General features: G+C 38.4%; 1 protein-coding gene across 4 annotated transcripts in view; it reads right to left on the reverse strand.

Annotated features, from left to right (window-relative positions):
• Nucleotides 1-3,173: 3,173 nt before the first annotated feature.
• Nucleotides 3,174-27,446, reverse strand: part of LOC145994042 (cilia- and flagella-associated protein 65-like) — an 85,957-nt gene continuing 61,684 nt past the window's right edge. For 3 of the 4 annotated variants that reach the window (XM_083130145.1, XM_083130128.1, XM_083130139.1), the window contains 2 exons: nucleotides 18,219-18,451; nucleotides 3,174-3,401 (listed from right to left, as the gene is read on the reverse strand). In XM_083130145.1, coding sequence (XP_082986271.1) covers nucleotides 3,182-3,401; nucleotides 18,219-18,451 — 453 coding nt within the window. In that variant the 3' untranslated portion in view covers nucleotides 3,174-3,181. Of the gene's footprint in view, nucleotides 3,402-17,240; nucleotides 17,493-18,218; nucleotides 18,452-27,446 lie in introns of those variants that run through there. The other variant, XM_083130133.1, reaches the window with a different exon arrangement.

Genomic DNA, 27,446 nt, shown 5'->3' on the forward strand with positions numbered 1-27,446 from the left:
ACACAAACACCATGTTATGGTTGTTGCAGTTCAATGTGAATGTCAGTGAGGACAGGTGAACCAAGGGGTACTTCAAAGAGCATGTCTGTATGCTGTTCGAGTGTAAACTTGGAACAAAGAAAATATGCCACAATTTCAACAATGATGGGGGTGAACGAGCAGACAGTGCAGCGGTGGTTTAAAAGATTCAATACGGCAATGAATCCATCGAAGATGAACCACGTGCTGGAAGACCAACAGCCGTAGACGACGATGCTCTACAGGTGACAATTTGGAGGAAGAATTTCATGTCAGTGAAGAAACCATTTGGCAATACCTTCATGAGCATGGAAAACTCTTTAAGATGGATTTGATGGGTTCCACATGCCTTGAATGCAGCTCAGAAAGGTCACCTCAGCTTTCAATAGGTCCTTGGAAACAGTAGTTTTAGTTCTTGTTAAACAATGAATGAATTGGTTTAAAAAATTGAGGGAAAAAGTTTTAAACTGACATTTTTCATTTTCTTGTTAGGAGCTTGTCCTCAATTTTATTTCAGTTAAGGGGCTTATGCCCGTACTATGTGATAGGCAAAAATGTACTGATCAGTAGCAGCTTCTGCCTATTCACACATTAGCACGTGCACACCCAAATAAATCTGTAATGCAAATTATTATTATTATACTTAATTCTTGAACTCTATCTCCTTCGAAACATCAAGTGTTCCCACGCCGCTCCACCAAGAGAGATGCTGGAGAAGCCTGCGATCTGTGATATCAAACCACGTAGACTGAGCTGAGGCTTGAACACAATGTTAGTTTCGCTCCCTATGACACTGTTGCAGCAGTCGTGTAGAGGATGATGATTAGGACTTTTGGCTTGAGCGCCGTGTGAGGGGAGGTTGCATCATTTAGGAAAGCCGTGAACGCAGCGATCGGTGTGACAGAGTTGAGGCAACCCATACATCATTGCAAATTGAGGGATTCTTTTTTAGAAAAGGGGAATTTCGATGGTATATTGTCCCTCCAATTCTGTCCCAAGCATGACAGGGGAAGAAAAGGGGGAAGGTGAGGAGGGCAACTGAAAGTGTGACAGGTGTTATAAATATGCCTGATATTGCCTTTGCTTAGTGCATCTTGGCCAAAATAAACTGTCTCTGTGGCGCAGTAGCCAAATTATTAACGTGGAGGGAGCGTACATTATCAGCCAGCTGTTTTGCATTGTGTGTGGCTGTTACTGAGTTGCAAAATTGTTTAGCGCTGTCAAAAGCTCGTGCCTGTTTCAATGCAAACTGTTTGATTTCATGATGAATAGGGAAACTGTACATAGCAAAAGCAGAGACATAATATTTAACACTGTTGAATTTTTGGAGGGAAGTTAGGTACAAAACCTGTAGCAACTGCAGCAATATATGGATACCGTGGAAGGGAAGGAAACATTTTGAAGTATGAAGCAGGGCAGTGTGAACTGAGTGAGTACTGTAATTTTCTTTAAGATTGATTTTCTCTTGATTTCTCTTGATTTTCTTGGTTTGATCAGTCTGTCATTAGAAATAAACAACACCTAGATAGATTACAATTGATTTCCTCCATGTGGTAGTTGGATCGGCTTCTTTGGTGTACGCCAATGTTATTATTCCCCTTGTTCATTAATATTAGTGGAGCAGAGGAGGAAGTTTTTATGAAATATTTTGCAAATCGACAATAGTATTGATATTGTAGATAGATATTTCTATGTTTTGAGTGATTTTGTCAGATTATTGATGTGAATTATGTACATATTGCACAATAACATCGCTCTTCTCGTGATTGGCTGGATAATTTCCGAAATATTTGAAATTTGTAAAAAAAATCAGTGTTAAAAAAATTATGAAATATATAGCCTCATTTTCAGTGAAAGGTGATCAAAACTTGGGTTGTCAATATATTAAGCATCATTATGTACACAAAAATGGGTGCGAGTATTTGACAGGGGTGCTTTAACACTTCTGGATGCGAGACTAAAGTGCACACCCATAGAGCCAGACCACTGGTACTGATATGCCCATAAAATAAAAATCAAGGAATGTAGTTTAGAAGGCGAGCAGATTACTGAGTTTCCTTGCTGTCATGTCTGAAGAAGGATTCCTTTCTGTACAGGGTACTAACAAGCAATGAGAAGTGGTTCTTTACAGTTTCGTCGTCATTGGCTAGCATCATACAGACCTGTTGTAAACAACAGACACCACCACTGAATCAAGGGAAGGTTATGCTCTGTGCTTAGTGGACTGCTCAGGGTCTCCTGCACCATGAAATGCCGCTGCCTTGCCAGATAAACAACTCAATTGTGTACTCTCAGCAGCTGGAACACATTCACGAGAAGCTGAAAAAACGTGGCACTAGCACTCGTGCATAGGTTCTGTCTACTAGGCAGAAAATACGAGGTCACTCGTGACATCGTTCTCCACTTTGGTTGGGAAACACTGCATGCATCCACCTTATTCCCCAGACATTGTCCCATCTGATTACCATATGTTTTAACTAACTAACACATGGCACAACAGCCCTTGTGAGGACCAAGGCCTACCTACTGACTGCCGGCCTCACTCCCACATGCCTCAGCAGAGGTGGGCGATATAATCGAACCAGTTACAGTGTGAAGTGAGGTCAGCACGATGAAACCCCAGTCGTTTTTGTAGGTTTCCATGACAAACTTACACTACTCATTTGTAGCTCCCCAATTTCCTTACCAATCCCATACACTGGCTGAAATCTCAAGAGAAAAGTTGTTGAGCTTCCTCTCCCCAGGAGACCTCGAACCAGTGTGCCTGATCCCTTAGACCACATAGCCATGGTGCAGAGACAACCACATGTTTATGTTTTAGTGACACCATATATTCCTTGCACAACTAATGTAATGAATTTCTGTATTGTTGCCAAGAGTGGTCACTAACTTACCAATTCCCTTAAAATGTTTCACAAAGATCTATCTCATGGCCATTTTGCTTTAAATTTACATTTACACCCCTAAAATTGTTACCTCCCGCCACATTAAAATTCTGGATAAATCCCTGAGTATAATTACATTTTTCTGAAAACTTAGAATGTACAATATTTACTGCTAAAGCAACACACGATAAAACACAAACTTAATGTAAATTAAATCATAAATAAGAAATCAACATAATTTTAATTGACACACAACTATAACATTTAAAACATAACATTCATTTAAACAAGCAAGGAAAATGCAGTGCTTCTGCTAGTGCTTCAAGTATTAATTCATTCAGTATAATGGCAATCAAAGTATGTGGAGGCACCTGTAATATAGCCGTAGCCCTCTCATCCCTGTGTTTCTCATTGACTATATATTGAGTATAATATGGAGTCTGCTCGTCACTTACTTTCTGAACAATATGTCTGAAAGCATTATCATGCAAGGTATCCCTGAAAGAAGAGAAATCATCTGATGTGTTACTTTTTCCAGTTTAATGGAACTTTTATATGTAATTAACTTTAACTGTGGAAAAATTCTCGCTGATGTAGCATATTGCTTGTCAGGTTGTGTATTTCACCACATTTCATTGGCGCAGCAACGTAAGGGCAAGGGGTGGAAAATTACCCCTCCCTGGCTTTTTTCTCAATGTTCGTTCTTGATTCTGCAAAAAAACAGGGAAAATACTGAACAGCAAATTTGCAAAGATGTACTTTCGAGTTCAACAAATTTGTGACCACATTGATGTGGTACCAAAACGATCTTGCTGCACATCACGGCAACAGTATCATGAAAATTACCCATCAGAAAGCATAGAAGAGTACTCTCATTGACAAATATTTGTGCCATACCTCGATTCACTTATTGCTGTCTTGGATCTACGATTTTCACCCGAGGACCAGCATTGTCAGGAACTGTTCATTTTCATCCCAAAATAATTCAGACTATTATCATTTGACAAGTACAGCAACTTGGTAACAAAATTGACAACTGTGCATTCCTATATCCTCGATAGCCTGGAGGCTGAGGCTGGTTTTTAAGTGGAGCAATGGAAACGAAGACTCCCTCATGCCTTCAACATTCGAAAACATGGTTCATACATCTTCAATCCTTCTGTAGCTGCTGCAGCAAATATTGCCGTGACTTTACTGGCTACAACGTGCTCTATCAAGAGATCTTTCAGCACAATGTGACGCATGAAGACATGGCTAAGATAAAAAAGTTCAACCATGTCGCATGATCGACTTTCAGGATTGTGTATGTTAAGCGATTCACCGACTAAAAGTGCACGGTGATCCAAACTTTGACTCTAGAGTGATTGACTTATTTGGCAGAGAGCCAAGGCATTTCCATTTTTTGTTTCGGGAATAGCTGTGGTGATCTCCTACAAGTGAAGGTAATGGTAAACACTCATATTTTTATAATATGTTCATATATTTAGCTTTGTGTTTAGTGTTTCATCAATGAAAAGTACTTGCTATCCCCGAGTTTGTCCCCCTCCTGCCAAAATTTCTGGTGGCCCCTATGCTACACTTCAATAAAATCTACATTGTTTGAAACTTCAAAATTTCAGCTTTATTTATACATGATTTTAAAATAGTGATTTTTTTCCCCACAATTCTTTGCTTTTCTTTCTTTTCAACAATCACTTCAACAAACTTTTTACAAACTTGTTAAACCGACTGCCGTGGCTCAGTCGGTAACGCATCTGACTATCATGCTAAAGGTCCCGGGTTCGATCCCCGGCCGGTTCAAATCCGGGAACTTTTCTAACGTTCGAAGCAGCCCCGGCGCCCACCCACTGTCGAATAACATGGGTACCTGGGGGAAACCCTGGGGGGTAAAGGCAGTCAGGGGCATGATGCTGATCACATCACCCCCACTCACGACCGGATCAAGAAAGTGTGGGGTGTTACCGCCACATCCCCTATACGCCTTCATGGCATCGTGCTAAGCACAGGGGAGCACTTTACCTATTTTTTTAAACCGACAAATTTAATAAAGAATTATTATTATTATTATTTAATATTTTACATTATTATTGCATTCACACTTTTATATCTAATTATCACATTCATCATGTTTCGTTTATCTTGTTCTTATCATAACTTCTTATCTGGTTGGATAAGATGACAGTTGATAGATAGGCTCTTGCCCTCACAGGCTGTAGTGCCACGGTTTATTTATTTATTCATAACTTCATATTTTCTTATCTTCTTCTTTCTGGTATTCCCCATTCCTTTTCCCCTACTCCAAAGTTCATAATGTCAGTTGAAAATCAAAGCATAAGGAGATATAATGTTAGGATGGTGCTTGTGCAAAGAATGAGAAAAATCATACATGAAGAATGTGCTTGGGAAACTGGAACAAAAGTACAAAGTGAATTTTTAACAAATTTGAAAATTTGTCAGTAATTGTTCAAAACTAAGAAATGCAAAAAATTGTTGCATCTGAGTTAAAGAAAATACCATTATTAAAAAATCAGACCAATGGATTGTGTAAGTGCAGCTGTAATGTCACAGTTAAAAAATTATTTTTCATTGTATCTCGTCACTAGATTGAAGTGAAGTTTAACTCAGCTGGGACAAGGATGCTTTGAGGTTCAATTCTGACTGTATTGGATGGCATATCACTTTCGCACTTATATCTGGCTTGTAGACAGAATATTCTTTCCTCTTAATTGTACATATTGCTTGTTGAACTTATGCTACAAAATAAAATTACATTTAGAAGCATTGCATTTCCTGTCATGGCAACACAATGGCACATCATTCAGTGCCTTCAAAAACACTGCTTTAAGTGCTGAAACATTGCCTAAAAATAAAATACAGTGATTGTAAATACAAAATGTATATTTTTATCATTCTAGTCTGATGCTCGATACTATTAAATTAACTTCGAGAGTTAATTTCTTCTAAAGCATTCAAGTGAATCTTCATGTGGTTTGCTTTCGCTGTTGCCAAGATATTATCTATAGTTTTGTGCTTGCGTTGGTCTATTAAACTGTTGATACTATCTAGACGAACTACATGAGTGCTCTAGAAGGAATTCTAAGTACATGTAATTTTTCAGATTTTGGAATATTATAGCGATTTTTCAAAAGAAGAGGAAAATTCTAAAACAGCTGCCCTGGCATCAGCCAAAGGTCCAGCCAAGCTTTAAATGAAAATTTTAAAGCAATGGCTTCCATTTGCATGGAAAGCCATATTTGTACACATTTTTTATTTTTTTTTATTTACAAACATCTGTGTTGGTAACACATTTACACATTACAACACATTTACCTTGTGATTGGGCTCACATAGATGTACTACGTAAAAACTTAAACAAAAAATATAGACTTTAAGAGTATTTTTAATTTAAATTTCTACAAACAACTGTTGTATCTACGTAATTAGGGTTTATGTGAAGAATCCATATTCATGACTTTGCAGACTAAGGTTGTTCATCTCAGAGTGCTTCCCTGTGGAAACCTAAATTGGTGCATTTACCCTAGCTGTACCAGATTTCACCCTCTGTCGTGGAGGGTATCGTAACGCAACTCCCATGCTGCGTTTGGGATCGAACCAAGAACCTCTAGGTTTAATTGGGTGATGTAGCTATTCCTCATTCATCTCTCAGATGGTTATCACTCGCTTGGCCTAAATGTGATAAATGCAAGAGGTTACCTTTTAAAGGAATGGCGATAGAAATTAGCTTAGATTAAATATGGGTTTTATACTCTCCATGACTGAACCGATATGGATTGGTTAAGAAAAGGATATTACTTGCCTTACAAATATATGAAGATTGTTCCTACACTTGTCCTCTCAACTATCACTTGTCTGACCTCCCTGTCAGACATCGAATCTATCACACACCATCGTCCAATAATCGTTCTCCACTTTGCTCCTCTCTCACAATCCGCAGACCTTACTCTCTCTCGTATTCTCGCCAACTGCCCACACCTCCTGACAATTCCAACACTCTTGCCACATACGACTTCCAAGTCAATCACCCGACCTTTGCCTGATTACTTACTCAGCATTCCTTTCCCTGCTATCTGCTAATCTAAGACTTTACTTTGTACCCAATACCTTGGGTACGATACGCTCCTCTACCCCCTAAAGAAAATCTTTTGATTTTCAACTAAAGATGAAAGATTTAAAGTTCTATTCCATATCGATCCTTTCTATGGAGAGATTTTTTTATTATAAAATATAGTATACTAAAAATATTGTAATAACATACCATTACCCAGAATATATGTAAATGGAATAAGATAGGTCCTGAAAATATAAATATATCACAAGTCTCGATAGAAGAAAGAGAAGAAAAAAAAATACATGACTGCGTAAGGCATATAAAAGGTAAACACTGGCACGTGAGTTTGTTATGCTAACTCGACAATCTGCTCGTGCGCGTATTCATTGAGAGGCTTACGCTCCACACCTGAGTTCCCATACTACGTGATGACGTAGCAAAGTCCGTGCATAAGCATGCAACACTCTGACACCACGTGAGAAAATTATAAAAGCATTGTTCCACAAGAATGGATCTTGTCAAAATTTATGACTCAATGACACACTAGCGAAGTAGTGTAATCGATCCTGCAAGCACTGACACTGTACAACACTGTTATGTATTTGGAAGTTAATATTTACAAAATCAGCAACGTTTGTGATACTCATCCGAATTACACTTGCACACATATGTCATTATCGATGTAAATTTCACCGTCTCTTACTTTATTGTATCATTTAAATATCGCTGTCGTTTTTATTTATAATATATGTCAACTATCACAATAAAGATTTAATTAGAAAATTTGAAGTTAATCAAAATATATACACTGTATCAGTAACTGTCCTTGAGTAATAATCTATGTACATAAATTTATGTATTTGAAAATAAGAATATAATAGTGTTCGATAGATAAAATCACAGCACTAACATTTGTCCATAAAATAATCCTTGAGTTATCCTGATTCTCACAAAAAGTTCAAGTAAAATACCATAATTTTACTCTTGTTATCATCACTTAATAGTCTCTGCGCATAGCAATGAAGTTTCTTCTTGAACTAAACCACGTATATATGTATATATTAGTTCCTTGTGGCCGTGAAAAATGTTTTTCACTTTGATGCATTAATTTTGCAGCTACAAATATTGTCATTGATGAAAAACGTACAGTAGAGAACTGTATATCGTCGAATTGTGAATGTGAAGTATTTAGTTGTATGTAAATATTCCTTCAAATCTATGTATGTATTATCAGCGTTGAATATCGGGTCTCACTACTACTTGACTTCAGTAGGAGTTAATTAGAATAGAATGAAGGAGATCCGTGTTAAACGATTTGGTGCTTATCGACTGATTTCGCTGAACTGCGTAATTAAAATTGATGAAAGGTCTAATTGTAATTCCTGTTTCCACGTGTCGAAAAAAATAAAAGAAAACTCTCAGAAATAAAACTCTTGAGAAATTCTCAAAAAAATCGTAGGACAAATAATTCCTCTGCGTCCTTCAGGTGTAAATTGACTTCTTATTTCTCCAAGGTTTTAGCTGGTGACCATCTCTAGACGTTGACATCTGTGAAAAAGCTGAACTGAGGACTGTTAACATGGTTTCATAATATTGTTAAAATGTTCATTTCACCGTTAAAATTTGAATTATCTGTGAGGCAATTCAGGTAGGTTTTGGAAAGGAAATTTGCTTCATATACCGAACAGGCATTTCCTCCTGATCGTTAGTGTAATGTTGTTTGTGAGAGAACTTAATATGTCGGTATGTGTAGAGGTTTTGTTGAGACAAGGGCGCCTCTAAGTCACCCTTATTTTAAAAAAATAGTGCTTGTAAATATTACAAGTATGAAAAATCTTGTAGTTGAGGGTTGTTACATTTTAGGAAATGGAATTTGAAAAGGAGTACCGATTCAGTCATAACATTTACTCTTACTATAAATTACCCAAATTCTAATTAATGCCATCCTTTACACACCAAATATAATTAGAATCTTGAAAAGAGAAAAAATATAACTACTAATAATTACTGAAAACAAATTGAACTTTATATATGAATTGAACGTAATATTGTAAATACTCTTGAAGATTTTATGAGTGTATACTGTATACTACTGCAAAATTTAAATTATAATTGGTTTCTGAATATGTATGAACGCTTAAATTGACTGAAAATATCTATAAATAACAATTGAATGAAATGAAATACTTTATATATTACCTAAAAAATAATGTGTCGAACGATCGTCCTTCTGTTAGTATAATATTGTTAAAAATAACGTCATTAATAAAGATTAATTGTAAAATATCCTGTGCACTTGCTAATATTGTCCACATAAATTGAAATACGTAAAATAATATTCTAAGAATTCGAAATTTCGTTGGCCATTATGGACTCTTTCTCCCCTAATGATATTGTAATCAGCCTAAGAATATTGAAGGAAAATAATATATTCACCTAACATTTAATGACATAAAAATGAAAACTTAATTGCAATTTATATTCCAAATGTTGCCAGATGAAGAAATATCGTTCTGAACGGATATAAGGTTGCATGTTCTTTTGTATCCTTGAAGTCGATAGCCTGAGTTGAAAGAATGCTCTGTCGGCAGTTCATTCAGTTCCCCGGCTAATGTGGAATGTGAGATATCTGCTGTTTAATTTGCAACGTGTTGGTTACTTCATGTCAAGAGAGAATGTTGCTCCTGCCGATGTAGGTAGATATCGTTGCCGCAAGAAACGAATAGAATGCCTAACTTGCATATTTCTTCTGTTATTCTGTCTTTCTGAATGTAACTCAAGTTTCCCCATTGCTTAAGGAGGAAGGACATTTCCGTTGCACCCCGGTTGAACTTTATCCTTTTGCTGACGACAGATAATTTACCATGAAGACGTTCGAAGTTGACTTTGGATATCGCTTCGAGAAGTGTGAAATACATGTGAGGGAAATTTTAAGTGGGAATATTACAAGATGGGAAATTTCTACCATGCGAAAAAAAATTAGGAAGTACTCTAAGTAACTTGATTATAAAATTCAATAAACTAATCGAGTCGTATTTGGAATTAAATATCCCAAATTAGATGGATCAATGTAATGTACATGTTTAATGAAAGATATTTTACTTCTTCAAGACTGTCGTAATTCATCTCATGACTGTGTCGTTAAATTGTTAATAAAATCTGACAAGTGGCTGCTGATAACACATGATCGTAGCTGTATGTTTAAAATACTACTTATTTCTCCTATGCCCTTAATTGACTTATTAATCTTCATATTAAATTTCAAATCTAGCTTTTATGTAAGGTTATATAAGAAAAATATACAAAATAATTAAATCTCAATGTAAAATGCGTATAATTATAAAAGTAACCTTAATATTTATATTATTTCCATGTGATACATTTTATGTGAGCTTTATAATTATCCAAGAACCAAAATATTCACTATTCTCTTCGTATTATTATTATCTATATTATAATTCTTAATATCGCAATTCTTATTTAGTTATTATTGATCTGTAACTCGTTTTATTGACTAATTTACTGGCTGTATGCATATTCAGCTCTTATTATAACTGTTCTCTTTATTCTAACGTTATTTAAACCTTATAAAACTGATCTCATATTTCTGTCATTTATTTAGTTATTAAAATTATAAATGTAATTAACTTAAATGTAACAATTGAAATATTAAAATGTGTACTTGTTTAAACCCTATTTTGACTAACCACGCTAAATCATAGAGAATTTTAATTCTCATTTTCCTTACCGAATGTGTTTAACACATTTTATTCATAAAAAAATACTAAAGTCTATTATCGACTTACACTATTTATCTTTTGTAGTTCACAAAAGATTATTTCCAACAGTTCTCTGCAGGCCTACAGAAATCTGAGGAAAATTCCTTGCGCGCAATTGATATTCATCACCATTCCCTTTGTTCACTATCCGTGAATACAATAATATTAATTATTATTATTTTTGCGCGTTACTGTACTTGTTGTTCATTATTATGAAACCTCGATGTCTACGTGTTATAACTAATGATTTTAGTGTGGTAATAACTAGTTTTACACTTCCGTGCAATTATTAAGGGCTAAACAATAATATTTCACATAATTTTAGTGTTTGTTAGTTTTAAAAAAAAATATTTGCAAGATGTAAAATTTATGTAGTGCATCAGAGTACTGAAAAGTAAGTTACGTACAGGGTAAAAGGTATGTTCTCACTCATTCACTCCTGACTGTTCCTGTTCTTCAGTCTCATCATCACCATTTACATTCTCATCGCCGCTACCGTGTTCTGAAGCATAGTATTTTTTCAATCTCTGAACCGAAATTGAGTCCACGACTGTCTGTCCCCGTTTTGTCTTATATTCCACTTTGTAAACATTGGGATTTTCTTTTGCTATAATTTTACAAGGTCCTTTATATACTCCCGAAAAGCATTTAGCGGTGTGTACACGATGACTACCATCGTATACTAGAACCAATTCTCCTGGTGTAAATTCAATGGACTGATGACGTTTATCGTAGTACTTCTTTGCTTGTCGGTGGCGTTTCTGTAGAGACTCATAAGCTGCTTCTCGTGCTTTTTCGAGAATCTTGAATCTCATCTCGTTGTTTACATTCACACTGGGCGTTAAATGTAGTCCGCTCTCCCAGACTAATCTAGGCGTAAATCCATGAAGAAGAAAAAATGGACTGTTCTTCAAATTCTCCTGGTAATTAACATTGTACGACCACACGGCCGATTGCAAGTATAAAAGCCAGTCTGTGTGTTTTGAGTTCACGAAGTTTTTCATAAGTCCCTGTAAAATAGCATGTGATCGTTCCAATAATCCAATTAAATTGTGATTAGCTGCTGGAGCGAATTTCAGTTGGATTCCACATTTCTCCGATAGTTCTTTGAATAAACTAGCTGTGAATGAAGTACCTCTATCCGTATCTATACGAGACGGACATCCAAAGCGTAGAATTACATTTTCAAAAAGGAAGTTAGCTGCTGTCTCACTTGAAGTATCTGCTACTGATTGAGCAATTAAAAATCGAGTACCATGATCGATTGCACTTAGTATGTATTTATGGCGAAGCAAACCACTTGGTGGATACGGTCCGCTAAAATCTAAAGCGATTCTATCGAATGGTTTCTGTGAGTTGAACGTTAAAAGTTCTCCATATGGCGCTCCTTTTATGCGCTTATTCTGCTGACAAATTACACACTCCTTGACCATTTTCTGAATATGGTTCTTCATGAATGGAAAGTAAATCCTATCTAGTGCATTTTTGTATGTTTTAGTGAAGCCGTAATGCGCTCCTCCAGCTGGTAAACTATGCAATGTCTCAATGACAGTGTTGCGAAGTGACTTCGGTATACATAATAATTTTTTAGTCGTAGCTCCCAGTTTATGTTGTCTATAAAGAAGTCCATTTTCCATAACATAATAGCAAGCTTGCCTCTGCAGGGAGGGGTTGGGTGGGTTGTTGCCCCCCTCGTCTTCTTTTCCTTCCAAAATTTTCATGATATTTCCAAAATAAGAATCCTCTCGTTGGTGTATAGCAACATCAATTGTCTCATCTAACAATAACAATGTACGTGGCTCTGGAAGCTCCTCGTCTTCATCCTTTGGATCATGTTCTGTTTCTCTGCTGATAGCATCCGCCATATTTTGTGTAGTTTTGCAGTGAATTGGCGTAAAATCGAACTCGGCCATCAACGTGTACCATCTAAATAATTTGTTTGAAAGTTGCGTTGAGGATCGAATGAATGTGATTGCTTGATTGTCGGTAAATAATTCGAAATGTCGGCCCAGTAAGAAGAATCTGAATGACTTAAATGCGTATATGATTGCCAACAATTCTTGCTCGATGGTTGAAAGTCGAGTTTCATGGTCTTTTAAAACTCTACTGCAATAGGAAATAGGCTGAAAATCACCGTTCGCATTCGGTTGTAAAATCACCGCGCCAATAGCCTTACTGCTTGCATCCGTGTATACCCTTACTTCTTTTGATGGATCATATGCCATTAATACAGGAGCTGTAAGTAAAGCCTCTTTCAACCTGTCAAACGCAGTTTGCTGTTCTTCCCCCCAGAGAAATTTCTTCTTTTTTCCTATCAATTTTTGCAAGGGAAGTGCCATCTCGGAATATGATTTTAAAAACTTCCTGACATAAGATGTTAATCCGAGAAATGTGCGAACTTGTTTCACGGTTGTCGGTGTCTTATATTTCTTGATAGAATCAATGATTTTGTCATTGATCCGATAGCCAAATTTTGAAATTTTATGTCCTAAAGCAATAATCTCAGTGTAGCCGAAGTGACATTTTTCTATAGCAAGTTTCAATCCCGCGGCCTGTAAACATTGTAACATTTTCTCCAGAGTTACGAGCATTTCTTCAAAGGTATTTCCAAAGCAAAACAAATCGTCCACATAATGGGCAAAGTGATTGGGATCCAAATTTGAGCAAGCAAGGTGAATGCAACGAGTCATCGCACTTGATGAACTGACGTGGCCCTGTGGCACGACGTTCATTTGATACTGTGACATTCCTGGTATTGTAAATGCTGTATATTTCTTACTATCCTCGGTGAGAGGAATATTAAAGAATCCGCTCTTCAAGTCTGCCGTACAGTAGTATTTCTTACCCCCCATATTGTATAATATTTCATTGATGTTATTCACACCCAGAGCGTCAAATACAGACGAAACATTCAATCTGCGATAATCCTGGCATAATCTATAACCCCCCTTTGCCTTCTTTACAAGGATAACTGGAGAGTTAAAGGGTGATTTTGTAGGAGAAATAACACCTTGCTTTAATAAAGTCTCAATCTGATCTTTAATTTCATCACGAAGGTGAACTGGAATCGGGTAGGATTTTAAGTGAAATTCTGTGTCATCTTTTAGTTGAATTCTATGTTTATAATTCGTGGCTCTACCTATATCATCCTTTGACCACGCAAAAACATGTGGATATTTCATTAAAACAGCCAAAAGTTGCTCCTTTTGCTGGGGTTCTAAATTCGGATTCACATCAAACCGACTAGGGTCCGCCCGTCCGTCACTGACGTTCCCTAACTCTTCCGTCGCAAAAACCTGTGCCTGTTCACCAATTTCATCCTTATTCTCATCATTAGTGTTACTCATGATTGGCCTATCCCATGTTTCAGCTTTCCCGATAATAGTGCCTTTCTTAATTGTAACATTATAATTTAAAGGATTTGTGATCCAAATGAGATTCGAATCCGGATTAATAATTGCTCTGGCAACCATCAATCCCGTTTTCTCTTGAAACTGTAGGTCCGGTTCCAAGAGTGTCCTATCTTTGTCATATGAATTAGCCAATTTCAATGGTATGCATAAGTGTGTCCTAGGTTTCACTTTTATCTTTTTAGCAGCTATGAATTCTGGTTGCAAAACATGATGTAACAAATGGGAAACTTTGATTGACACGTCAAAAGCTTTCTTATTCTCATTTTTAATTTGGTTTCTAGGAGGTGTGCCAAATCTATGCAATGTAAGCTTATTTTCCTCAAAATCTAACTTAGCCTTTTGTCCCTTCAAGAAATCATTTCCTAAGATAGTAATTTGATTAAAATCCTTAACAATTCTAAATGGATGAACAAATGTTTGGTTATGTATAGAAAATGGTAGTAACACAATTTCCTTAACCGTCAGTTGACTATTAGTGACCCCTCTAATCGCAGTATTTATATTAAATCGCTTGGCATTGACTGGTATGTTCTTATCTCCAGTTACCGAAATTTGACTTCCACTATCCAGGATGAACTGTCGAATTTCCCCATCTACTTTCACATTGATGTAAATCAGATCTTCAGAAGGAAAAGTAGAAACCGTTAGAGTTTTCCCCGTAGGTCCTATACCTAGGTCCCCGTCATATGCAGGTCTTACTCGTTTAAAATTGCTTCTGTTCCTACGAAAAGTAGAGTAATTTGCATTAACAACCTGATTAGTATGGTTATTTGGATCTTCGCGCCCCTGTTGTTGCTCCAAAAATGTTCGCGGCGATGAAGATGAAAAATGCGAACGCTGAAATCGAGGGTTACTGCCATTGCGCCATCGCCCCCTATGCGAGCTTTCCGACTGTGTGTCGAGATTAATATTGTGGTTGTTATGCCAAGTATTTCTATTCTGCCACTGAGTGTGGGCTCTTGTGTTACTATTATTATAATAGGTTCTTCTATTGTTTCTATTTCTAGGAACATTTTCTCTAAGTGGATATGAGAATGATGACTCAGTGAATGAATGTTTTTTCCGATGTTCTGTAAGTGCATTTACTTTAGCCTCAAGATTCTGAAATTGCAAAACTAAGTCTGACTCATGAGATTGGAGTCCCGTGTTCGACTGTAATTGATCAAGGTCTTGTTGCAGTGCATTTAATCTTTCCTCGATCTCCCGATTAGCCTGAGAATAACTTATGTCAACATGACCATTGACCGTGCGCTGCAACGTGATAGCTTGCTGAGACGGCATGTAGGCTCGACTCGATTCAGAACACGACAGAGCTTTCATTGTCTCACATTCAGTTTCTAGAATTTGCCGTTTTTGCACAAGATATTTGAATTGTTCAACATTTTTCAGGTCTCGTAACATTTCATGCACTAAATCATATTCCCTGTTATAAACTTCTTTCATAAAGTTAGGTTGTAAACCCCCTCTTATTTGCTTAATTTGCTCACTAATGTCCATGGCAGGATCTAATTTTAATAACAATAACTGTTTTTCTCTCACATATTTTGAAACAGGTTCATTTTCCTGATGGAAGCGTAATCTGATTTGTTCTTCTAATTGAAAAGTATCCCCCGGTTCCGTAAATTCTTCCACAATTTTAGTCTTTAAAGTTACAAAATCTATATCCTGTGCTTCCTGAGTTCGACTCCAACTATTTAACCATTCCAATGCTGAATCACCCAAAAATGCCGGTAGCATTTGTCTTTTCTTTAAGTCATTCCACTCATTAAGAATAGCTAAACTTTCAAATTTGTCGATGAATTTTAATACATCCTCGTGAATGTTACCTTGAAACTGGATAGTTTCGAGAATGTTGGGGTGGATAAATCTAGATTGCGCCATGATTCTATGATTAGCCTATGCGCAGGAAAAATGCTTGATTAGCTTAAAATTAGCACTAAGTTGCTTGTTTTCTTTTCTCATCCCCCCGTGACTTTGACAGGACATTATTAGCAATTATTTACTCTCCCGGAAATTTGATAAGTTAGGTTCAATAATCGCGTAACAGAGTGACGACAGTACCGAACACATCTTTAAAATATTTAACCAACCTTAATGCAACATCCTAATGTTAATTCTCATCTTTTCACAAGCCAATCGCCGAATAACCTAGTTAAAACTCTACTCTTATTTATTTGCGCCTTACCGCGTAGCATATTGCTAGGCCTACCTTTTGCTTTCTTTTCTTGATCTTTGGTAACAATTGATAATTAATACAACGTGAAGCGCTAACAAGTGAAAATTCCGGCGCCATATCTCACGTACATAATTATAAAAGCTAGAAGGCTCTATTATTTCCATCATACTTCGGAATGAAATAGATGAAAATCGCAGTATTTCACGTACTGTAGTGTTTTCTCATCACATTTGCAAAAAAATTGATGAGAAGCCCTAAGCAGACTCCACCACGTAACGCAACTCCCATGCTGCGTTTGGGATCGAACCAAGAACCTCTAGGTTTAATTGGGTGATGTAGCTATTCCTCATTCATCTCTCAGATGGTTATCACTCGCTTGGCCTAAATGTGATAAATGCAAGAGGTTACCTTTTAAAGGAATGGCGATAGAAATTAGCTTAGATTAAATATGGGTTTTATACTCTCCATGACTGAACCGATATGGATTGGTTAAGAAAAGGATATTACTTGCCTTACAAATATATGAAGATTGTTCCTACACTTGTCCTCTCAACTATCACTTGTCTGACCTCCCTGTCAGACATCGAATCTATCACACACCATCGTCCAATAATCGTTCTCCACTTTGCTCCTCTCTCACAATCCGCAGACCTTACTCTCTCTCGTATTCTCGCCAACTGCCCACACCTCCTGACAATTCCAACACTCTTGCCACATACGACTTCCAAGTCAATCACCCGACCTTTGCCTGATTACTTACTCAGCATTCCTTTCCCTGCTATCTGCTAATCTAAGACTTTACTTTGTACCCAATACCTTGGGTACGATACGGTATGTTTCGTTGACCAACGGGTGGCGAGTCAGATGTAAAGAAAATTACAATGCCAAGGTTTCTAAATTATGGATGGTGAACGAGTGTAAATGCTAATGTGGCCAAGCTACTTTTCTGGGCTGCTTCCCATTTATCTGGTTCCTGGATTGAGTCTTGATGATGGGTCATGTGGATGAGTGGTCAGAGGCATTGTTCTCCTGGACAGGCCCTGGCATGGGTCCCACAGCTTATGGTGATCCTGCAGCAGAATCAAGTCCTCTGCCCCATCAGCACTCTCACTTCTGTGAACTTCTGGGTTTCTGGGGGTCCTTGCAATCTTGCTTCTCAGACAAAAAATTCTGTTAAATGCTCTTGACACAAACATGCATACTTCATTTTTGACAAAAACACGAAATGTGAAATAGCACACCATCATTTTAATTTTCCATGTTTTTGAAAGGCGCGAGTCACGTTTTCCCACAATTCTGTTTCAAAATGATATGAAATGAACTCTTAAATACGAAATTTAGAATTTATTTGTGGACACAAGACTTTCTGAAGTTTGAATTATGCTGTGTTATGTAAATCAAGAGAAAATTTATTAATTGTGAATTAAATATTTGAGAAACAAAAATGGACTCCTTTCTTTATGCAGGGATAACCTTAATACTTGAATAACTACATAAATGTGCTATTAGAAGGGAAATGTTTATGTAATAAGTAAAATTTTAAAGTCAAATTAAGGATTATACTCACCATTTTTATGTTTTATTACCATGTTTATTTTAGCAACAAAATGCCATTTTATATATCACATTGATCCTGAAATGTCCTCAGTTTTTGTGCCGAAATATTGATCTTTTATTCACCATAAATATGTATTTGTGTTGAAATATCGAGCAAACAAAAAAGTACAACCTTTTCTTTTTAAAGGATCTGAAAATTAAAAACTTCAGAATTCTATATGTGAAAAAATCGTGCCTCTTGCAATGCCTCTGACAGCATATGGTGCATGCCATATAGCTAACAATCACCAAAGAAGTTAAGACAAAACATTCTCTACTTACCAAAGAATCTTCTCGAAGATATCCCCACAAATCTTTCCTTCTTCCTTATTCAATAATGCATCTGGCATAGTCCTCAGATACATCCGTTCAGTAGGAAATGACAATAATTGATTTTTCCATTTGATCTTTTCATCTATGTGCACTGAATCTACAATACATGTGCTCACCATTAGGGAAGCTGTTTGAAATTCAGGCTCTTTCAAGCCATAATGCTTGTAATCCCCAACAGGTTCCTAAAAAGAGGGGAAAAAAGACAATCAAGTATTTGTGTTGTTAACTGTACTCACATCAACATGCTTAGAATTATACTGAACAAAGTTGCAGTACAGCCTATTATAGCAGAAGTTGTAAGGAAAATGAGACATTTGAATACACCAATGAAAATTGGGTATAAGGGCCCACCTTTTGTAGCATAACACAACAATGGCCGCCATTTTGAATTTCCGTCCATTTTTTAAATGGGAAGGGGGTCATGTGGAGTATCAAAACACATTAAAATTTTGCCAGGAATTCATTTCTGGAATCAGATTTTACATAACTGTTACGGTGTAGGTATTATTGGTATCCAAAAGTAAAAAAAAAGGTAAAGTGTTCCCCTGTGCATAGCACCACGCCATGAAGGCGTATAGGGGGTGTGGGGGTAACGCCCCACACTTTCTTGATCCGGTCGTGAGTGGGGGTGATGTGATCAGCATCACGCCCCTGACCGCCTTTACCCCCCAGGGTTTCCCCCAGGTACCCATGTTATTCGACGCTGGGTAGGCGCCGGGGCCGCTTCCACCGTTAGAAAAGTTCCCGGATTTGAACCGGCCGGGGATCCAAAAGTCTGAAAACCTTATTCTGTTGCAGGTTACATATGATGGTGTTGACGAAGCAAGAGCGAATTGAGGTGATCCTGATGTCTGAGGAACGAAGCAGTCGAGTCGTTGCAGCAGATTTCAATAGGCGCCACACACAGAGACCACCGATTTTGCATAACACTGTTGCATGTCTCCTATCCAAATTCAAGGAAACTGGAAATGTGTCCGACAGGCGACGTAATGGTCGTCCCAAATCTTCCACTGACAAGATAACCTCACGATGGTCTTGGCTGCCTTTGCAAAGAGCCCACAACGCAGCACTCGATGTCTTGCAAGTGAAATTGGTGTTAGTTGTTCCTCCATTACGCGTATTCTTCATAGCAACAAATGGCACCCATTTAAGATCCAAATGCTGCAAAAACTTTCAGAGGATGACCCAGACAGACGTGTCGAGTTCTGTATGTGGGCATTACGTCAACATCAGAACCACCCTACATTCCCACAGAGTATCCTATTCAGTGACGAAGTGAACCAGCAGAATCACCGATATTGGTGTGATGAAAATCCCCACTGGATTGACCCATCCAATGTTGTTGGAGATGTTAAAATCATGGTGTGGTGTGGGATATGGGGCACCCATGTGGTTGGACCGACCAATCTTCATCGATGGAACCCTTAATTCCGAGCGGTACTTGGACATGCTGAGAGACACTGTCTTTCCTTCTCTTTTAAATGAAGATGGTACATTCCCTTCGTCTATCCAACAAGATGATGCTTCGCCACCCTATGGGCTAATTGTTCGTCAGTGGCTCGATGTCCAGTTGCCTGGGCAATGGATTGGCCGGCGTGGCCCGATGGAATGGCCACCAAGATCACCCAACCTCACACCTATGGACTTTATTTTGTGGGGACATTTGAAGCAACTCATTTACGCAGAAAAAATTCATGATGTTCACCATCTGCAACAACGAATTACGCTGTGCTGAAGTGAAATCGTGCCAGAAGTGCTTCTGCTAGTGTCTGCTGACTGGATTACGCGACTGGAGTTATGCATTCAACAAGACGGTCGGCATATTGAACACATCATTTAGTCCTCCAGTGTCAACTTTGGATGCCAATAACGCCTACACTGTAACAGTTATGTGAAATCTGATTCTAGAAATGAATTCCTGGTAATATTTTAATGTGTTTTGTTACCCCACATGACCCCCTTCCCATTTAAAAAAAAATGGACGGAAATTCAAAATGGCGACATTGTTGTGATATGCCCCAAAAGGTGGGCCCTCATACCCAATTTACATTGGTGTATTCAAATGTTTCATTTTCCTTACAACTTCTGAAATAATAGGCTGTAGTGCGACTTTTGGACCACCCTGTATAATGACAGATAGTCATGTACAAAAATAATAGTACAGAATTAATTTACTGCACTGTAGGCATGCAACAGATTAATTAGTATGGTAAAATTATGATAATTTTACTGATCTATCTATAATTATCTTACAATGTAGTGTGAAAATTCTGGCATTTTGTTATAATTTTATGGATATAAACATGTAATCTCCATTCACTACTTTTTAAAAAGTGAATGCCTAAATATGCATTGTAGTCATCTTGTAACATACATTTAATAAGGGTTAAGGAGGTCAATGAACTGTTCACGTTCTTCAAGGACCATCTGGAATTCTATATCGGATTGATAGAATATCAGTTATCAGTACTGGCAAATTTTATGTGGGTACTTTATCAGTGTCTGCCAAAACTTTCACATCGGTCCATTCGTAATACATTGGAATAAAGTGCTTACTTATTCCTGAAACTGATTTATTAGAAGTTCTATTATTTTACAAAAGGTAAAGGTAAAGTGTTCCCCTGTGCATAGCACCACGCCATGAAGGCGTATAGGGGGTGTGGGGGTAACGCCCCACACTTTCTTGATCCGGTCGTGAGTGGGGATGATGTGATCAGCATCACGCCCCTGACCGCCTTTACCCCCCAGGGTTTCCCCCAGGTACCCATGTTATTCGACGCTATTATTTTACTACATTTTTAATTCCCTTAAACATGAACAGAACAGAAAGTGTCAACCAACACAGACTATTAGTTCACTTTTCTTTTATATCCTATGTGTTTGAAAAATATAATTATATTGATATTATGTGTGGATCCCCTCATCTATGATAATCATCCCCCCACCTCCTTTATTGCCTCCATGTTGAATCATAAAACCATCCTCCACTTATAGCTCTCAATCGAATATCGTTCCACACCATGGCTGTGCAGTCTAAGGCATCATGCAACGTGTGCAGGTTCGAGTCTCCTGGGGGAAATGGAACAACTTTACTCCTGAAATTTCAGCCTGTGTATGGGACTGGTGGCCACCCACCATCATGAGGAAATTGGGGGGCTACGAATGAGTAGTGTAACCTGGTCATGGTAACCTACAACTATGACTGGAGGTTCATTGTACTGACGACATGCCATGCTCTAACTGGTTGGATGATCTGCCATCTCATCAGGTGAGAGTCAGTAGAAGCCTATCTACTGGCAGTCAGTAGATAGGTCCTTGTCACGCAACGGGGTCAACCAAACATCCCCCAACATAGAAATTTGCACTTCAAGCATGGGATGTTATGCTCTCGATCATTGCCATCTATGTTTCAATTCCAAGATTTCATCAGGCAAAATTGAATTGAATTAAAATGACGGGCAATTTGCCAGCTATGTATTATGAGCTATTATCTTTGCACATGAGTGAAACAGAGAACAATTTTTTTTGTCTAATTTTTCAGGCCAACCTTCATCTTTTTTTCAAGAAACGAAAAATTGCATGCAATGTTCATTGGTCAGTATTCATTGTCTAGTGAGTTAACTTTTACTTATTCTAACACTACGTATATTTCAAGAAAGTACCTTTTTCTCACATCTGGAGGTGAACTTTTATCTTCTACTATTGCCAACGGCAGGGAAAACACCTATGAAGGACTAATTACTCCATGGTACAACCCTTTTAGGACCAAGGCTGCAAGTGTCTATTCATTAGGTGACACGTAAAATCAACTTTGGCTATACGATTTTGGTACAAAATTACTTAAAATGTGGATATATGAAACAATAAAAGTATATCGGAAATCAACCTCAGTTTTGCTGCTAGGAGCGCATGGGTTACTGCAATATCCCGGTGCATGTGCAGAAGTAAGCGATCACGTTGTTGGTTCACGTCACCCCAAGTGGTCGGTTACTGCATTCAGTGCCTCGTGTGCAGTGAGCGGGAAACGATGGTTGGTGCAATCGCTGCTCCTGCCAAATGTGAGGTTCGCAGTGTGATCTGCTTTCTTCAGGCTGAAGGACACAGTGCAGGTGAAATCCATCACAGAATGAGTGCCGTGTACAGAGATAAGTTCATGAGTGAAGGATGTGCGAGGGAATGGTGCCGGAAGTTTCGAGAGGGATGAACCGATGTGCACAATGAAGGTGGCCAGGAAACACAGTCTATTGTGATGGATGACATTGTGCAATGTGTGGATAGAGTTATTGGCGAGTGCCACACTTTCACAATATCGGACTTGTCTTCTGAATTTCCGGAAGTCGGGCGAACAACACTTTACGAGATTGTGACTGTAAAGATGGATTATCACAAGTTTTGTGCAAGGTGGGTACCCAAGCAGCGCATGGGGTCGGCATTGCAGTTTCTGGAATGCTATCAAACAAATGGTGATGCTTTTCTGTCCAAGATTGTGACAGGTGACAAAACATGGGTCCACTTTGGAAATGTTGAAATCAAAGAACAGTTGAAACAATGGATGCATACGAACTCGCCAAACAAACCCAAAAAGGTGTGACCAATGTTGTCCAAGAAGCTTATGGCAACAGTGTTTTGGGACCTACAGGGGGTCTTTCTGATAGACTTTATGGAGCCTCGTACGACCATCACTGCGGCAGTGTACAGTGAAACCCTTAAAAAACTTCGACGGGCGATTCAGAACAAGAGGCGAGGCATGTTGTCCTCGGAGATTGTTTTGGTTCATTATAATGCATGCCCACATACAGCTGAGGTCACACAAGCCTTGCTTCAAAAGTTTCAATGGGAAGTGTTTGACCACCCTCCCTACAGCCTGGACCTCGTACCCAGCGACTTTCATTTATTCGCAAAGATGAAAGTATGGTTGGGGTCACAGAGATTTAAGAGCAATGAGGAGCTGATGAACAGGGTTTGGGGGTGGCTGAGCTCGCTGATGGCAACCTTCTTCGACGAGGGCATACAAAAGATGGTGCTATGCTATGACAAGTGTCGGAATTCAGGTGGCAATTATGTTGAAAAATAGCATATGTATGTGTGCAACTCTTGCGCATAATAAATTTTAGTTGCCTTTATATCTGTTTTATTTCGTGCCTCCCAGAGGTTGATTTCCGAATAGCCCTCGTATGAGGATAGATTAGCAACACATTTGGAATGTTGAGATTGATTGAATCAATCTTTGCAAATCAGTAAAAAAGAAAAGCATATGAAAGTCTTGGCACACAAAAAATTAAAACATAAAAACTGTCTAAAAATATGGAATAAGGAAATCCAAGAGGCTGTTGATAATAAGAAGTCCTGTGTACTTGGAAATGGTTAAATTCTGGAGACATAGATCATAGAAAAATTGTCAAGAAAATCACATAATGAAGGTTGAGAAAGATTTGTAAAAAAATTGGAAAGGGATCTCACAGGAGCCCAACAATGTGGTTTCAAAGTGTTTCAATGGCTTAAGGAAGGTTGTTCAGACAGGTTAGCCATAACTGGAATTACAGCTGGAAACAATATTTTTCACAACTATTATACAGGGTGGGGCAGTCAAACCCCCTTTTTCTAAGGTGCGCATGCACTGGAGCTGCTTGTGGTGGGGCAAGTAGGCAGTGACCTTGACATTCTACACACCGGGAAGTTTAGTAATAATGCAGCATTAGACCGGTGAACATCACTGTTTCGCTGTTAAAGCATTTTAATTAAATGGTGAAAGCTACGTACATGCACGACGTGCATTCTGACAACAATTTTGTCTGCTGCCTCATGCTCCTGTCCCAGGAAGGAAAGTCATTGCTGGTTGGGTTCACAACTTTGAAACAACAGGTCAAACAACATGAAGAAGAGGTGGGAGTGCAAGAAGTGTGAGGACACCCGAGAATGTGGAGGCTGTACGAATTGCGATGACTGACAAGAAACCCTCAAAGATCTGCCCAGCACCACAGTGTTCTCTTAGAATCTCGAATTGAACAATGAGAAGAATTTTGCAAGATGACTTACACCTACACCTGTCAAAAATTCAAATTGTGCAAGGATTAAACCCCGGTGATTAAGTGAACTGGGCTGATTTTTGTGAGCACATGTTACAGCTCATTGAAAGGGACCCACAGATCATGGAAGAACAATGGAAGCCTTTCAAATAAATCAAGGACTAAGACAAGGATGTGGTCTTTCTCCATTATTATTTATTCTGTACCTTGATAAAATATTTCAGGAATGGAAATCTTTAAAGCCCTCAGGAATATATATTGACGGAAAGGCAATACTACAAACAGTAATATTTGCAAACGACCAGATATTGATGACAGCAAGTGAAGATGATCTACAAACGTGTTTTCCAACTTCAAACAATTCTTACAAATTATAACATGAAAATTTCGGAGGATAATAGAAAGTCAATGGCAATAAATATTAAAAAAACCTTCCTACTTCCTACAGTGAAAATAGTGATAAACGATAAAATAATTGAACAGGTAACAAACAGACTTTGTATATTTGAGCAGCCATGTTTCGCAGTTCGAACACCAAAAAAAAGATGTTGAGAAAAATTTAATAAAATATAGTACATTAAATAAAATTTCGAAAAGAAATTTTGGATAACAAATGAGAAAAGAAATTCAAATTAGATACCATATCATAATTTCAAAACCAGATATTCTAAATGGTAGCAAATGTTGGACTCTTTGTCATCATAAAACTAGAGTAAATGATTCACAAGTGAGATTTTTGCGGTCTTTAAGTGGAGCAACCTTACGAGACAAAATTAGAAGTGAAGAAATCCGAAATAAATGGAAGGATGTAGCAATGATGGAATATATTTAAAAATATCAAGTTAAAGTGGAACAACATGTTCTGAGGATGCCAGATATCCACTTGCCTTGAAAATTATTAAATTACGGACCAAAAGGAGATGTTGATATTACATCTGACTTCCATGCAAGAGACCCAGGTTCGATTCCAGGGGAGGTTATCTAAAGTCAGAATTTTTCCAGCCTTGTCCCATATATAGCGTATATATAAAGTATAGCCTTAAATAAAAGTAAGGGAAAGATGGACAAGATGGGGAGGAAGGATAAAAAGGGGAGATTACAAGTTCTGCATAAAGTAGTGATGATATCCATCGAATGGGTAGCTAACTACACTGCTCGCCATAAAAATTGCAACACCCAGAAGGAAATGAGATAGAAACACGAAACTTGGCAAATATGGAGTTCATAATAAGATAAGAAAATGATTACAGTTAGAGCTCGGTGGTATAACATGTGACACGTAGAACATGGTTGCATAACCCCAAGGAGCTAGTAGCGTGTACAGCCTCCACGGGCGGCAATAACTGCTGCAACATGGCGAGGCATGGACAGAATGAGTCTATCGATGTCTGCTTGTGGTATGGCGTCCCAAGCAGCTTCCACACGGTGCCAGAGGTCTTCAACATTACGTGCCGGAAACCTGAGTTGGGCCAGCCGGCGACCCACCATGGACCAGACATGTTCAATTGGCGACATATCCGGTGAACGTGCTGGCCAAGGAAGCAGGGGCATGTGGTTAGCTTCCATAAATGCGAGGACATTCCTTGCAACATGGGGGCGCACGTTATCCTGTTGAAAAGTGGCATTATGCAGTGCATGGATTAATGGGACAGCAACAGGGGTGAGAACCTGTGTGATGTACCCTTGGCTGTTCAATGTCCCTTGAATGCATACGAGACGCGAAGGAACACCTATGGCGATGGCACCCCATACCTTGATACCCAATGAAGGCCCTGTGTGATGATGCATGATGCAGGCGTCATGAAGCCTAGTGCCACGGTGCTGCCACACGCGTGTACATCCATCATGATGTTGTATACAGAAGCGGGATTCATCAGAGAACACTACAGCATTCCACTCCGCCATCCATGCACGACGGTCTTGGCACCATCTCAGACACAAACGAATAAGCTCTAGCATCAGAGGAATCCGCAACAGTGGGTGCCGGGAAAAAAATTCCCCGGTTCGCCAAACGACGAAGCATGGTTCATGGGGACACTGGACGTTGTAAAACATCCCGTACTTCATGCGCAATCCTCGTTGACGTGGCCGTTCTGTCTGTAAGGGCCATGCGTATCAGACGACTGTCCTCTCGTTCCGTCGTCCGACAAAGACATTGTGAACCTCTACGTCGCTCTACAGTGCCTTCCTGGACCCACTGGTTCCATACACGGATCACTGTGGATGCATTCCGTCCTACACGGGCACCGATCTCACGGTAGGATAATCCGCATTCACGGTATGCAACAATACGAACTGGGAAACCTGCTGGAATCGCTGCCGTATTCGACAACGTGGCATTGCTGACCGATTTTAACACACTACACTCACGACCATGCACTTTCACTGCTCTTCTGCACCTATCTGACCTGCTACAGGTACCACTTACCAGATGGCATGGCAGGCGCACATGAAGCATGACGGCCTTGAACACCTAATCATTTCCTTCTGCACCTCTCCTCTACACACTGTGTACATTTCGTCCGATTCCTATTACTCCTTCTGGGTGTTGCATTTTTAATGGCGAGCAGTTTACATTCTATTGTGATTAGATCCCCATTTCAATTCCATTCATTATAGTTTACAAAAACCTGTATACAGTGGAACCTAGATTTTATGCTATTCAGAGGACCAAGCTGGAAAAACTTAAAATGTGGGAAAATGTAAAAATGTTCGCAGGAAGTATCGTTCGGAGTATGTGACAAAATATATAAGCAACAGTGTCTGATAGACACTGGTTGCCCAGTTAAGGGTTAATGTGCATCTTTGTTCTGAAATGAACGCATTTCATTTTCTTACTTAATTTATGGAAAACAAAAAAGCCACAAATTTATACAATTGTTTAATTAGACTAAATAATTTCAAATGAAGAGTTTTTAAACTGGCTTTTAGTAAATAATAGCAATTAAAATGAAGAATAGGAAATAAATATACTGCACACTCATAATCTATTTTAATGTAGCTTTCACATTATGGCAACTGTTCTCACAACTCTTGAATGTTCCGTCAGTTTAAACTGTCAGTTACTTACTTGCTGGCCTAGAGTTGTAGTTATGTAGTTGTTTCATTGTAGTTTAGTCGTTCTTGTGCTTATTTACTTACATGTGTCATC

The sequence above is a fragment of the Lepisma saccharinum genome, chromosome 1 (genome assembly GCF_977018435.1).
Source record: "Lepisma saccharinum chromosome 1, izLepSacc3.1, whole genome shotgun sequence".
NCBI classification, from domain to species: Eukaryota; Metazoa; Arthropoda; class Insecta; order Zygentoma; family Lepismatidae; genus Lepisma; species Lepisma saccharinum.